Source organism: Saprolegnia parasitica (genome assembly GCF_000151545.1).
Source record: "Saprolegnia parasitica CBS 223.65 unplaced genomic scaffold supercont2.19, whole genome shotgun sequence".
NCBI lineage: Eukaryota > Oomycota > Saprolegniomycetes > Saprolegniales > Saprolegniaceae > Saprolegnia > Saprolegnia parasitica.
Window position 1 is genome coordinate 56,278 of NW_012156413.1, and position 12,231 is coordinate 68,508.

Here is a 12,231-nt window from a genome sequence, read left to right on the forward strand (position 1 = left end):
ACTGAAACAACAGTTAAGAGTTCTAAATGGATCATTAGAGAGATTTCGGAGCCATTTTGACAAGCTATGCCACCGACGTTGCTGTCGAGGCACGGGATTGCAATGATCCATTTAGAGCTCTTAACTGTTGTTTCAGTGCCGCATCATGGGGTCTTGCGATGTCTTACATTTACAGTTAATTCTGAGTATTAATGCGCCTGAAATACGCTAACATGCCATGCCTTCGCCGGGGTTCGAAGTGGGGGTACTCGACCTATTCATATCAACTCATTCAACAAAGTGCCTGAGTGAATAGCGATTCATTCAGAATGAGTCTACTGATGAGTACGAAACGCTACTCAACCGGTATTCATGCACTGTCGCTGTTCGGGTTGCTCTTGTGTCTATGTGTCTGATTCACTTTTGCAAAGTAGGCGTTTGGTGCCAAGGTTGTCGTCAGCTCCTATAAGGTAGCTATCGTGGACGATATGTCTCGATATTTCTGACCATATGTAGCGTATACAACATGTGGTAATATGAACGGCTCCTATGGTGTAATGGTTAGCACTCTGGACTTTGAATCCAGCGATCCGGGTTCAAATCCCGGTAGGAGCTCCTTTTTGCAAATTATTTTCATCTTGGCACATCAAGTTGTTTTATATTTCCAAAATGCCGTGCTCTATCTAGTCCCACGGCCGCCGGTACAAGGTCGCATTTTTCCGCCTCTGGGTGATCCTGTCCGGGGTCATGATGCACCTCGTGTGGTGTCACCGCAATGACTCTACAGGCACCGAACGAACTCGGTTTCTCCCAAACGTGACCTCGTCGAGATCTCGTTCTTCACCCTGTGGATGACGACCGTCGTGCGCCTCCAAGACGCCGACGACCCCGACGCGACGGCTACCAAGGCTGCTATCGTGATGCTCTTCCGACGTGCCCCGTATACCGCTGTCCAGGCCAAACATCCACGCTGTCTCGATCTCGAAACCTCGTTCGATGTGCACTAGGTCTTGCCTTGTATATGATACACTAGCTAAAGGATTGAACTTTGGCAATAGCAGTAGTAGTAGCTTTAATCATTTAATGCAGAATCCTTGTGCAGAATCTTTTTTAACAACTCCACCAATTGAGCCAAAGGAGCTTACAAATACTCCAAGCACACGTGCTCAACAATCACCATTTTAGCGATTTTATTCGGATCAATTTCGATTTGTCGCCGATACATGTACTTCTCACAATTGTACACTACACACGACTCCATTATGCGCGTCTCCTAGAATATTGTCAGCGATTTTACATGCCTTTTTCGCCTCCTTCAAGAGACCTGTCTGACCGGTGGAACGACCTGATTAGGGTCGTCAGTAATGTTTCCGATTGAGAGCTTTCTAATCATTAGACAAAAATCCGGTGAATTGGTCTGACGCGCCCTACGCACGCTGACGGGCATCATTGACACCCTTTTTTCCATGTGGCAAGATCCATGCTATTAAAAACATGTTGCTGAGTGTGTGAGAAACGAAAAAGGAGCTCCTACCGGGATTTGAACCCGGATCGCTGGATTCAAAGTCCAGAGTGCTAACCATTACACCATAGGAGCGCTTCCTGCCTGCCGAAGCGATAATATAATACCACTAGCATCGCCGTGACAGAGCCCGCACATCACTCTTGTACCTTGTGCACATATACAAACATACGCGTGCTAGCCCTCGACACGAGAAAAATCATTTCTCGCTCTTACCCAGACACTCTTCTTTCTTGCGCTCAACTGTCTATGACACCAGTCATCTCAGTGCTACAGTGCTACACTACTTACCACACCGTCGTACACGATGTGCATATCTGATGTTTCTGGACGACTTGCATATCGAGCTTCCAACGCAATTGTCACCGTCAAGCTGCAAAGCCGTTAGAGACAAACCAGTCAAGTCGCCACAACACGTATATATGAGCATACGTGCAAAGCGGCAATCCGTGGAGCCTTGTGTTGACGCTCCACTCTTGCTCATCATTATCAAGAGCCAGCTTTGAGCGTCTCTCGAAGACAAGGGCTCCATTCGCTCCATTCTCAATGGCTCTCCCGACTGTCTCCCGATCGTTGGGACCCTTTTTACGTTTTGCAATCCTTTGCCACCCATTTATCTTACTATTCATTTCTCTCTTATTTCTATTCTTTTCTATCTGATTTCTATCCATTTCTATCTTATTTCTATATGTTTACTGCCACTCGCTATCGCTTTGCATCGATTTGCTCTCATTTTGCTAACGTTATCGGTTAAAATGCACGGCCATGTGATTTGACGTTGATACAGCTTGGTGAATGCCACGTCATCTGATCTCGACAGCGATCTTGTCAGCCTGACGCTCCCAGTTGCTGTGTTGAAGGACGCGCGAGAAACACCGTCTCGGTGCAAGTCGCACAACGTCTTTTCATGCGCGAGCATCGGGGTTCTAGTACGAGGTGTCGATCCCAACAATATTACAAGAGTCCCGGACCACGCTGTTTTCTGTCCGCTCGAGGCTTGCGCAATGTGTCTGCCGTAGAACGCAGCATTGACGACCAGCGCGCGTCAACTCCATTCCACGATGCTTCCTCGGCAAAGGCGAGGTGTACATCCTACAAACATCTGCAGCGACTGGGTGTTTGCTCTAAAATCATCCGTAAAAATGTACCATCATCCCGCAGCGCACCTCGTGGGGAATGACAAAGTGCAAGACTGTGGCGGAGAAAAAGGAGCTCCTACCGGGATTTGAACCCGGATCGCTGGATTCAAAGTCCAGAGTGCTAACCATTACACCATAGGAGCTGACCTACAATCCCTGAAGATTATCTAGCTACCATATGGTCCTACAGCAGATGTTGAGCACCTGGTACACATCACACAAAGCAACGCTGTACGTCTTGTCTGTCCGCCTCATTCCAAGTTCTTTGGTATACCAAAACACACTGTTTGGTAATGAGCGGTAGCATCTGGCAACGATCGCCGGTTTCAACTCCTGCCACGGAGTCACGCCACGTTCCAAAGGTCTTCAACGCTGCAGTGGATCTCAAGGCGCAGCTGTCAAGTCAAACACGGTGTCGCCGCCGTGTAAATCGATTCAACAGCATTCACGTTAGCATACCGCAAAGGACTGTGCTCATCACCTGCCGCTTTATCCTTTTCGTCACTTGCTAATGTCACCGACGATGAAGCTGCAAGTTCCTCGCCAAAACGAACGCGTCGTATCCGTCGCATGTAATCGATAGCTCATCGCTTACTGCGCATTCGCATCGAACGTCCCACAACGCAGCATCATTATTCTGCTACTACTTTAACAGTACATGAGTCGTGCACAATTGAAATATTTTCTCGCATTTTTCTATTGGCCACAAGGATCACATTTATAGCCAATCCCGTGCGATCCAGACCACGCCACTCCACCGCGCGCGCGATGCTGGGCCGCTCGGTCGTCCATGTGGCGAAAGAAATAAATTCGCCCATACTTGGCACAGCGATAGAAGACGTCGTTGCGAGCACAAAATGCAACGTCCCGTCGCCATTGGAGGCGTATCGCGAGAGTTATCAGCGACGCCGTTATTGCGGCATGTGCCACATTTAGCAGCCAGTTTGCGGCACCGTACTGCAGCGACGAAGACGACGCGGCTCAACGCATGCATGTGTCCTACTGCACGCTCGCACGACCATGATCTCATGCTTCATGGAGGCGTCGGCGCTTGGCCGGCGCTTGGTCGACGATAACCCTGATGACGGTCTGTACCTGCCACGGTTCGTAACCGAGTTGGCACAATCCTCTGCTTGCGCTTCACGAAAAACCACACACAGCGAGGATAGTTTGAATCTGCAGGCGCCATTTGCGCTAGAGACGTGCGTCGACATCAAAAGGGATACAAAAAGCGAGTGTATTTGCGTGCGTCTAGCCCGGCGGCAGCTTGGAAATGTCCATGTCGTCGTCGTCGACGGTACTCACGCCGTCGTTGGCGCCTTGGAACGCAATCTCGACCGTCTTGTCCGTCACCGACATGACGCGATCCATTGCAATGACCAAGATCGCTGGATCTCGACGATACCCATGGGCTTGAGGAGCTCGAGGAAGGCCTCGATGCGGGGCGGCGTGCCTGCCAGCTGCACCATGACCTGGGCCGACGTCACATCAATCACCTTGGCGTCAAAGAGGCCCGCGAGCTCCGCGACCTCCGAGCGCGACCCGGGAAGGTGCGTCGAGACCTTGGCGAGCATGAGGTCGCGCTCGATGACGTTCTCGCCCGCGGCTTCTTGGCCCGTGAGGATCTTGACGGCAGCAACCTGGACGACGTCCTCGAGCTGCTTCTTCATGTTCCAGACGTTCTGGTCCGTGCCATGCACGACGACGCTCATGCGCGAGAGCTCGGGCACGTCCGTGCGCCCGACGACGAGGCTGTCGATGTTGTAGCCGCGGGCCGCGAAGAGGTTGGCGATCTCGGCGAGGCAGCCCGTCTGGTTCACGACGAGGGCCGCGATGACGTGGCGCCGGCTCCGGCTCGAACTCGTGAGCTCCGAGAAGCGTCGCAATGCACACCGCGCAAGCATCTTTTTTGGAAATGCCATGATGGCGTCCGCCGACGGATAACGTCCGGATACGGCGGCCGACTTCAACGCGATTGCGCAATCGGCTGGCGGCCGCGGGAAGATTTGTGTGACCCGCGGCGGCGATTGCGCAAATCGGTTGCGGGCTTTGTGGCCACCGAGTCGCCTCGGCTGGCTCGACACCCTTCCAGCTGCCGGCGTCAGATGCATGCAACGTTGGTGGCGTTCCAGCCTCGATTAAGAATGACTGAAAACGTACAATTGGACGACGAGGGTGTTCTGGCCACCGCCGCCCGACGCACCCGACAAAAGAGCTTTTGCGCCGTCGTACACTATGCTGGCTCTAGTCGCTGCATGGATAGTGGCTGGCTGCTCCACCTAAGACAACGCCCCATGAGTTCTCAGCTGCTACCATGGCTCAGTCGCATCATGTCGTCCATGCGCGGTGCCCGACTCGGACCAGCGTGCTACCTCAACTTCAACTTATCAAGCAAGTGTACTATTTTTTTCAATGCGTATTTAGTATGGAAAAGGAAGGACTTGGAGTTTGTGTTTATGACCAGATGGACGCGACCGCCGAGGCCAGCACGAGCGACGACGCCGCCGCCGTCAGCGTGGCCGAGTTGGACTTGGTCGCCGCCGGCGCTGGCGTCACCGCTGCACTGGCCGTCGTAGCGGCGACGATCGTCACCTTGGGCGCCGGGTGCGCGGGGTCGGAGAGGTTGCCGTTGGCGTCGGGCACGGACGTCCATGCGAGCGAGCCATTGCTGGTCATCTGCGTCGTGGGAAAGTAAAAGAAGGTGCCGACCGAGGCGTTGGGGAGCTTCATCTGGAGACCAAAGTCGGCGTAGAGCGCGTCCGGGAGCTCGCCGCCGTACCACGTGACCGTGCTGAGCGTCTTGTTGGTGGCGTCGGAGTAGCCGAGTTCGACCTTCCAGCCGCCGACGAGCTGCGGCTTGACCGACGTGACCTTGTCTGGGATCTGGACCGAGACGTTGGTCGTGATCGCGCCCGGGTACGAGTGCGGGACGCGGATCGTCGTCGCAAAGTAGCCGTTCGCGGGTGCCGTCGGCGGGTTGCACGAGACGTGGGCCGACGCCAGCGAGGCGAGCGAGAGCGCGAGGAAGGACGTGGTCGAGACCATATTTGTTGTTGTTGGCGATGGGAAATGAAAAAGTGAGCTTTCGGCAGCGAGCGATGGGCGACCGTCGCGCAGCTTCAACGAGTCGCCATTGCGCCGCAATTGTTGACGTAACATCTGGTGTAGATAGAAATTCGAGGTGATCGATATGTGCACAGGGTCAATGAGGCCAGACTCGTGATGCTGCAGCCGCAGATGCCTCGTCGATCTACGGAGAATAACAGAGGGTGTGTTCAGTAGCAGCAGCAGCTGCAGCCGTGGGATTCAGAGGACGACAGGCGCAGCGGGCATCGAGTATCGAGCCACGCACCTGGTTTTTCGTATTTCTCCGACAAGAAGCGACCCTTCCGCCGCTAGTTCGAGCGTCACCCAGTACAACAGCGCATACACCGAGTGAACGTTGAGGTGGTATCCATGTTAGATTCCTTTACCCATAAAGTTCGATGCAGGTCACCTTCCCCAGAGGCCGCCACCATCAAGTCAACAATTGCTGTTGAATGGTCGGTCGAAAGATTCCTTGATGCAGTGGTCAGTCGAGGATGCTCAACGCTTTCGGTGGCTGGGAGCGCTCGCGCGTATTCCCAGCAGTTCGCACCTGCAGCAAGCTACAGTACACTATACTGGCGCATGGACGAAATTGCTGCATGGTATGCGCCGTCGGAACCTCTATGATGCGCATTTGTGCGGCAACCTCGTAATATACTCTGTTTCACATTCTGGATGCCACATAGGCTATGGAAACGTTGTTTTCAATTTAAATACTGTATGCTCATCTTACGCGATCGAGATGCCTGCGAGCTTGGCGGCGACGAGCGAGATCTGCTTGACGAGGAGGGGCGCCATCGGTAGCTTGCGGGCTCGTAGCACCGGTACGCAGAGCAGTTTGAGCACGATGGGAAGCTTGAGCGCCACGTCGCCTGTATTGGGCGCCCAGTCTCTTGGGAGCGTCGAGTGCACTTGGAGAAAGTTGTGGGCCACGACATCGCTCGGCGCCGTCCCGTGTGTGAAGACGCTGCTTTTCACGCGCTGGTAAAAGGGGCCGAGGTCCTTGGCGTCCGCCAGCCGCGCGCACGCTTCCAAGAACTCGGGAAATCCGATCTTCTTCCACTCTTCTCCGTCCCCAGTCGCGTCAAACACCTACAACGATCCAGTGAGCTCAACCTTATCGAAACAGAGTGCTCCGAAGCAGAATATGATGTAAAACAGAATATGAAATCCAAACCACATGCTCACAAACAGAATATGGACTCAAAACAGAAAAAAAAATGCGGAGCAGAATACCAAAACAGAATATGGACTACGCACCTCGGTTTCTTTGGCGCGCATGAGCGCGAGCTTGACGTCGCGCGTCGCGAGGCCTTCGTCAATGATCTGCGCTTGCTCACAGAGGCTGACGAACTCGGCGTAGCTGAGTCGCTTTCCGCGGCCGTCGCCGACGTCGATGGACCCGGCAAACAGTGTAAAGAGCTCTTTGAGGACATGCAAGTGGTCCTTTAAGATGGCGTCGAGCGCTGGCGTGTGGAGCGCCGCTCCGCGATAGGTCTGGCTGTCGTGCCACGTCGCGCGCGTCACGTGCTGCTCGATCAAGAGCTGCACGGCGGCGGCCACAGTTGGTGCGCGCTTCGATTTGAGAAATTTCGACGACGCGAGCGCGACGAGCGCCTCGAGAAACTGAAAACGAATCAAGCTCCGGCGCGTGTTCCATTTGAGTTTCGGGCCGGACGAGCTCGCGGCGATGAAGCACATTTCGGCTTCGGCGCGCGTGCACGTGTTGGCGTCGACAATGTCGGCGTCGGCTAAAAAGTCGGCGAACGCGTTCGAGGCGAGCGTGAACGGGTCCGCGCCGCTATCGGTTTCTTTGTATCAATGTATCGATAAATCAAGTACCCGCTCGTCGCGTAGTGCCGAAACACGTCTTTGAGCAAGGCAAAGTGGCTGCTCAGGACCGCCTTGAGCGCGTCGACGTGCCCTGCTTCTTTGGCCATTCGGGACAGCTAGTACGGTGATTGGTGCAGAGCAGTGGCGGATGCGTGACGCGTACCCGTGACGTCGACCAGTCGACTTCGAACGCCTCCGCGAGCACGGACGCCGTGTCTTGGTGGTAACTCGCAAAGACAGACTTGGGAAACCAGTCGTCGACGCGCCCGGGCGCCGGTGTCGCGAGGCGCGGGAGCGCCTTGGACGCCGACGCGTCATCGCCAACGACGCAGAGCGTGTTGACGAGCGACTGGTGCGGGAGCTCGAGGTCGCGCGGGCGGTTCTTGACGCCACCCCAGAGCCGGCTCTGGAACGGCGCCGTGACGTGCGCGTCGGTCGTGACGACGGCATCGTCGACGACAAAGAAGAATTGGGAGGTCCCCGGCGGCACCATGCGGTACACTTCCCACACGTTGGGCTCCGTCGCGCTCGGGCAGAGGTGGTGCGGCTTCCAATAGTCAAACTCGGCGCGGACGACGACGCTCTTGGGTCGTTGGCCACTTTGGCGCCACAGCAGCCTACACAGCTCTTGTAGACAGTAGTGCAGCAGATACGATGACGCACCGCGTCTCGACCCAGTGCTCGCAGAGCCAGCAGTTGGACCGCTTTTCCCAAACGAACGGGCGGTCGACGTGGCTGCCGGCATCGCCGATGCGCGTGAAAATATGGGCGAGCGCCGGGTCGTTGGGCGTCGCGTTTGGGAGCACAAAACCGTATGCGTCGACCTCGACGTCGTTGCCGGCAAGGTGCAGGCCCCGCAGCGTCTGGTTGGACGCGAGCGCGGCGCCGAGGCTGTCGCAGTCGCCGGCGCGGAGGCGGTTGTGGCTCACATCCAGATGCGTGAGCACCTTGTTCATTTGGAGAGCATCGCAGAGCGCGACGAGCGCCTCCGACGACGCGAGCGATCCGAATGAGTTCCACGACAGATCGAGCGTCCGCAAGGTCGAGCTACGCGATGGTCGATCGGTCCATGCGAACACGAACATGCGAAGAGCGCACCAGTGCTGGAGGCCGCGCGCGAGGTGCGCCGCCCCCGCGCCTCGAATCTTGTTCCACGAGAGGTGCAGGGAGGTGAGCGCGAGCACGTACTTGAGCGCGCTTCCGAGCGCCATTGCGCCTTCGTGGCCAATGTTGCACCGGCTACTGTAGCATGAGTCGCTGCAACCACACGGAACGCTGCTACGTGAGGTTGAGCGTCTGCAGCTGCGGCGAGTCGGCCAACGCATTCGCCAAGAGCACGATCGGCTTGTCGCCGAGGAGGTTGTTTTCAAGGTTGAGCTCCAGCAGCGGCGAGTGCGACGCCGAGAGCAGCGGGAGCAGGTGCACGACGCCGCCGAGGCCGAGGTTGTTCCAGGACAAGTCGAGCGCCTGCACCGAGCTTCCGAGGAGCGCCGGCGTGAGCTCGCCCATGCTGGCGGTCGTGAGGCGATTGCCCTGCGGTGGATGAGGATGAGAAGGAGTCGATGCGAGCGTACGTGGAGGTTGAGATGCGTGAGCGTCTCGATACCGGCCAAGCTCTCGGCGAGCGCACCCACGAGCTGGTCGCCCATGCTGTACGAGCTAATGCAAGATGCGTTGTCGACAGCGTAGTCATAAAGGCGTCTACCCGAGGTGCAGGCGACCGCTGCGGCACTTGGCCCGTGCTTTCACCACGATCGGCTCGGGCACCAGGTGCAGCTTGTGGCACTTGTCAGCGAACAGACTCGCCGGCGTGAGCGCGCTACGCAGCCGCGTGACGCAGCAGTCCCACAGACGTCTCACTGTACCGCGGCGCGTCGGGCTCGTGAGAGAGGCGGCGGCCCAATTGACGTGGCCGTTGACCGCTCTCTTCGCGCGACGACGGCGCACTCTCGTCGTGGACGATCGGGACGACTTGGTTCTTCGCGTAGACGTGGTCGTTGCTCTTGCTGCGCTTCGGAGGAGCTTCGGTCGCGAGGACCACTGGTGTCTGGAGAGGCGCTACGGCGGGTGGTGTCGTCGTCTTGTGGAGCATGAGCTCCATGAAGGTCGCGTTGGAGCGCTGGCCGTGTGGCCGGCGGCGGGCGACATTCGGGACACCGGGCACGGTTGAGAAGAGCTCGGATGCATTGTCGTGGTAGGTGGACTTTTTCTCGCCGTACGAGCGCAGGCCGAGCTTGACGGCCATCGCCGCCGCCTCGTCGCCCATGCTTGTACCGTATTTTGCCACGTATAAATAGCCAAGCTCGACCGTGCAGTCTGTCAACCACGCTATCAAGGGCGGTACTCGAGCTACCCTTGACAGTCGGTCGCCTCGGTTCTCGGTTCTCCGTACCCGCAGCGATGGACCGCCGAGTCCGACCACCGCGCGGCTTATGCCAATACCTCAAAGATCCCAAGACGCAGTTATAACAGCAAGTACGACAAGACAGACGTTCTCGCAGTATCACACGCAGAGGAGTCGGTAGACGGCGACGGCGTTGAGGCCGACGATGAGCGCGTAGCAGGCAAAGAGGAAGCCCGGCATCTTGGTCAGCGGCGGCGAGGCGTCGAGGACCACGACGGGCGGCGCCAAGTCGTCGAGGCACGTGACGGCATGCGCATACTCGAGCGGCGCGGCCCGCTGCACGAGGGCGGCGAGGAAGGTGTTGACGCGCAGCGCCTGCAGATGGGACGCCTTCATCGGGGCACGGCAGACGGGACAGGCGATCGCGCAAGGCGACGCGCGTAGCCGGCGGACGCAGCGCAGGTCGAACGAGTGGCCGCAGGCGAGCGTCGCGGGCGTCGTGAGCACGTCGAGGCAGATGGCGCAGCGGATGTCGTCGACGTCGACCTCGACTAGCACCATGGTGCGACAAAAGAATGGATGTTGCGATGCAAATGAGAAGATCGAAGAAGAGAACGACGTTACGAGACAGATTAACAGGCCATAGGGGGTGCAAGCTCGAGGATCGGCGCGAGGCTGCACTTGGAGTACCCATGCTTCTTGGCGAGAGGCGGCTCGGCGAGCTGGAGCTGGCGGAGGAGGCACGGGATGCGACCTTCGCGCCGGTCGCGAGGGGTGATGCTGAGGTAGCGGACTTGGCCGCTGGTGAAGAAGCGCTGGAGGAGCCAGTGCGCTTGCGTCGCCACGAGCGTGCAGTTGCGGTAGAGCGGATTGGCGCCGATCTTGAGGAGCGCCTCCATGTACGCGTGGAGGTCGGCCGCGCGCTGCGAGAGCACGTCGTCCGTGTGGAAGAGCTTCTTGGCCGGGAACGGGATCGCGCGCAGCTTGGAGGCGAGGCCCTTGCAGTAGTGGCAGTGGGGCGCGTCAAAGACGTCGTCGAGGTTGTCGCGCAGGTCGGCGACGACCGAGTAGCGGCGCTTGACCTCCCAGAGGCCGCGGCCGCGGCTGTCCTCGACGACGACCGCGTACTCGGTGTAGTCGCCGGCCTGCTGCGGCACGACGCAGTGGATGAGGTACCCCTTCATGCTCGTCGGCTTCTCGGGCGCCGCCTTGGGCTTCGGCTTGGCCGTCCCGCTCGTCTCCGTCACGATCCCGCGGCCCACGACATGGCGTATCATCCAGGCTTTTGCTCAAATGAAGAAACTCAACTCAAAAATGGATGCGAAAACGACGCGCGCTGATTGGCTCGCTTCGCTTCTCAGCGCGCGACTTCAACGTCCGCGGAACGAGGTTTGAAATTTATTACGTCGACCTATTTTCGGCGACGGCGGGTTGCGTCGACGTAAATTGAAAGCGTACGTTGGGATGGAGAGATTCGACGAGCGATTGATTCCTCAAGCCTCCCTTGCTTGCGTTCGCGACGGCAAGGCAACCGCTGGGCTGCAAGCGTTTGTCCCTTTAATGAAAACGTGATAAATCGCACTTGGAAGTCTATCACATGCGCGCAAGCCAGAGCCAGAGTGATGTGGCGCGACTCAGATGCAGAGCGTCAAGAATTCATCCGCGGAGGGCGACTGCAGTGGGACGACGTGGCGCGGGTTCGACGGCGCTGGGTAGGACTGGGTGAGTCCTTGACGTTCGGAAAGGTGGACGAACGACCAGCGCATTTCCATGAATATCTCGGAGCCAAGGCATAATCAAGGGTACATAAATTTTTGTACCCTTGGCACAATGGAGCCAAGGAAGGAATCTTCGGGCGAATCTGCTGCGCCACTACCAACGCTTGCCGGACACTGGACACTGGACACTGGACACTGGACACTGGTTGTGGCCATTTGGGTTGTGGCCGCGTCTTTTTCTTCGGTAGAAGCGACTCGGCTGGTTTTTTAAAAATAATAAAGAATGCCAATTGAGAAACAAAATAAAAAAAAGAGGGCCCCAACCGGTGATCGAAACCGGGACCTCCTGCACCCAAAGCAGGAATCATACCACTAGACCATTAGGGCTCTTCATATTACATACCGTTTGTGTGACGTATCAATTTGTGATAGAATATGATTGAATTTTGAATGAACGGGTGAAACTTGCTGTGCGCGAGATGAGACGACATGCTGCTCGTTTCAAGAGATGCTAGTATGTGTAGAGGTATGTTATCGAGTCGATTCGACGACGGTTTGCGTCGTATGGTGACGAAAACGGTGGTGGCCATTTCGTGGTGGATTTGAGAT

The 12,231-nt window shown here is 56.9% G+C and overlaps 5 protein-coding genes and 4 non-coding genes across 9 annotated transcripts; 1 reads left to right on the forward strand and 8 right to left on the reverse strand.

Moving 5' to 3' along the window:
- The first annotated feature begins 522 nt into the window (after positions 1-522).
- Positions 523-594, forward strand: SPRG_30052. Its single transcript has one exon. It is a non-coding gene; the product is annotated as a tRNA-Gln (tRNA).
- A 910-nt stretch (positions 595-1,504) lies between these two features.
- Positions 1,505-1,576, reverse strand: SPRG_30053. Its single transcript has one exon. It is a non-coding gene; the product is annotated as a tRNA-Gln (tRNA).
- Positions 1,577-2,711: 1,135 nt separating this feature from the next.
- SPRG_30054 lies at positions 2,712-2,783 on the reverse strand. Its single transcript has one exon. It is a non-coding gene; the product is annotated as a tRNA-Gln (tRNA).
- Positions 2,784-3,891: 1,108 nt separating this feature from the next.
- SPRG_05378 (acetolactate synthase) lies at positions 3,892-4,562 on the reverse strand (the record flags this gene model as incomplete). The annotated part of the gene is made up of 2 exons (XM_012344625.1): positions 3,892-3,981; positions 4,041-4,562. The coding sequence occupies 2 exons, from the start codon at positions 4,560-4,562 to the stop codon at positions 3,892-3,894; spliced, it is 612 nt and encodes a 203-aa protein (XP_012200015.1).
- A 470-nt stretch (positions 4,563-5,032) lies between these two features.
- SPRG_05379 (hypothetical protein) lies at positions 5,033-5,685 on the reverse strand (the record flags this gene model as incomplete). The annotated part of the gene is made up of 1 exon (XM_012344626.1): positions 5,033-5,685. The coding sequence occupies one exon, from the start codon at positions 5,683-5,685 to the stop codon at positions 5,095-5,097; it is 591 nt and encodes a 196-aa protein (XP_012200016.1). The 3' UTR covers positions 5,033-5,094.
- Positions 5,686-6,410: 725 nt separating this feature from the next.
- On the reverse strand, positions 6,411-9,826 carry SPRG_05380 (hypothetical protein; the record flags this gene model as incomplete). The annotated part of the gene is made up of 10 exons (XM_012344627.1): positions 6,411-6,819; positions 6,988-7,528; positions 7,570-7,676; positions 7,724-8,177; positions 8,224-8,607; positions 8,659-8,799; positions 8,843-9,093; positions 9,135-9,219; positions 9,266-9,379; positions 9,426-9,826. The coding sequence occupies 10 exons, from the start codon at positions 9,824-9,826 to the stop codon at positions 6,457-6,459; spliced, it is 2,841 nt and encodes a 946-aa protein (XP_012200017.1). The 3' UTR covers positions 6,411-6,456.
- A 237-nt stretch (positions 9,827-10,063) lies between these two features.
- Positions 10,064-10,500, reverse strand: SPRG_05381 (hypothetical protein; the record flags this gene model as incomplete). The annotated part of the gene is made up of 1 exon (XM_012344628.1): positions 10,064-10,500. Exon 1 carries the CDS (start codon positions 10,463-10,465, stop codon positions 10,064-10,066), a length of 402 nt encoding a protein of 133 aa, XP_012200018.1. The 5' UTR covers positions 10,466-10,500.
- Positions 10,501-10,503: 3 nt separating this feature from the next.
- SPRG_05382 (hypothetical protein) lies at positions 10,504-11,214 on the reverse strand. Its single transcript, XM_012344629.1, has one exon. It carries the CDS (start codon positions 11,179-11,181, stop codon positions 10,537-10,539), a length of 645 nt encoding a protein of 214 aa, XP_012200019.1. The 5' UTR covers positions 11,182-11,214; the 3' UTR covers positions 10,504-10,536.
- Positions 11,215-11,937: 723 nt separating this feature from the next.
- On the reverse strand, positions 11,938-12,009 carry SPRG_30055. Its single transcript has one exon. It is a non-coding gene; the product is annotated as a tRNA-Pro (tRNA).
- Positions 12,010-12,231: the final 222 nt, after the last annotated feature.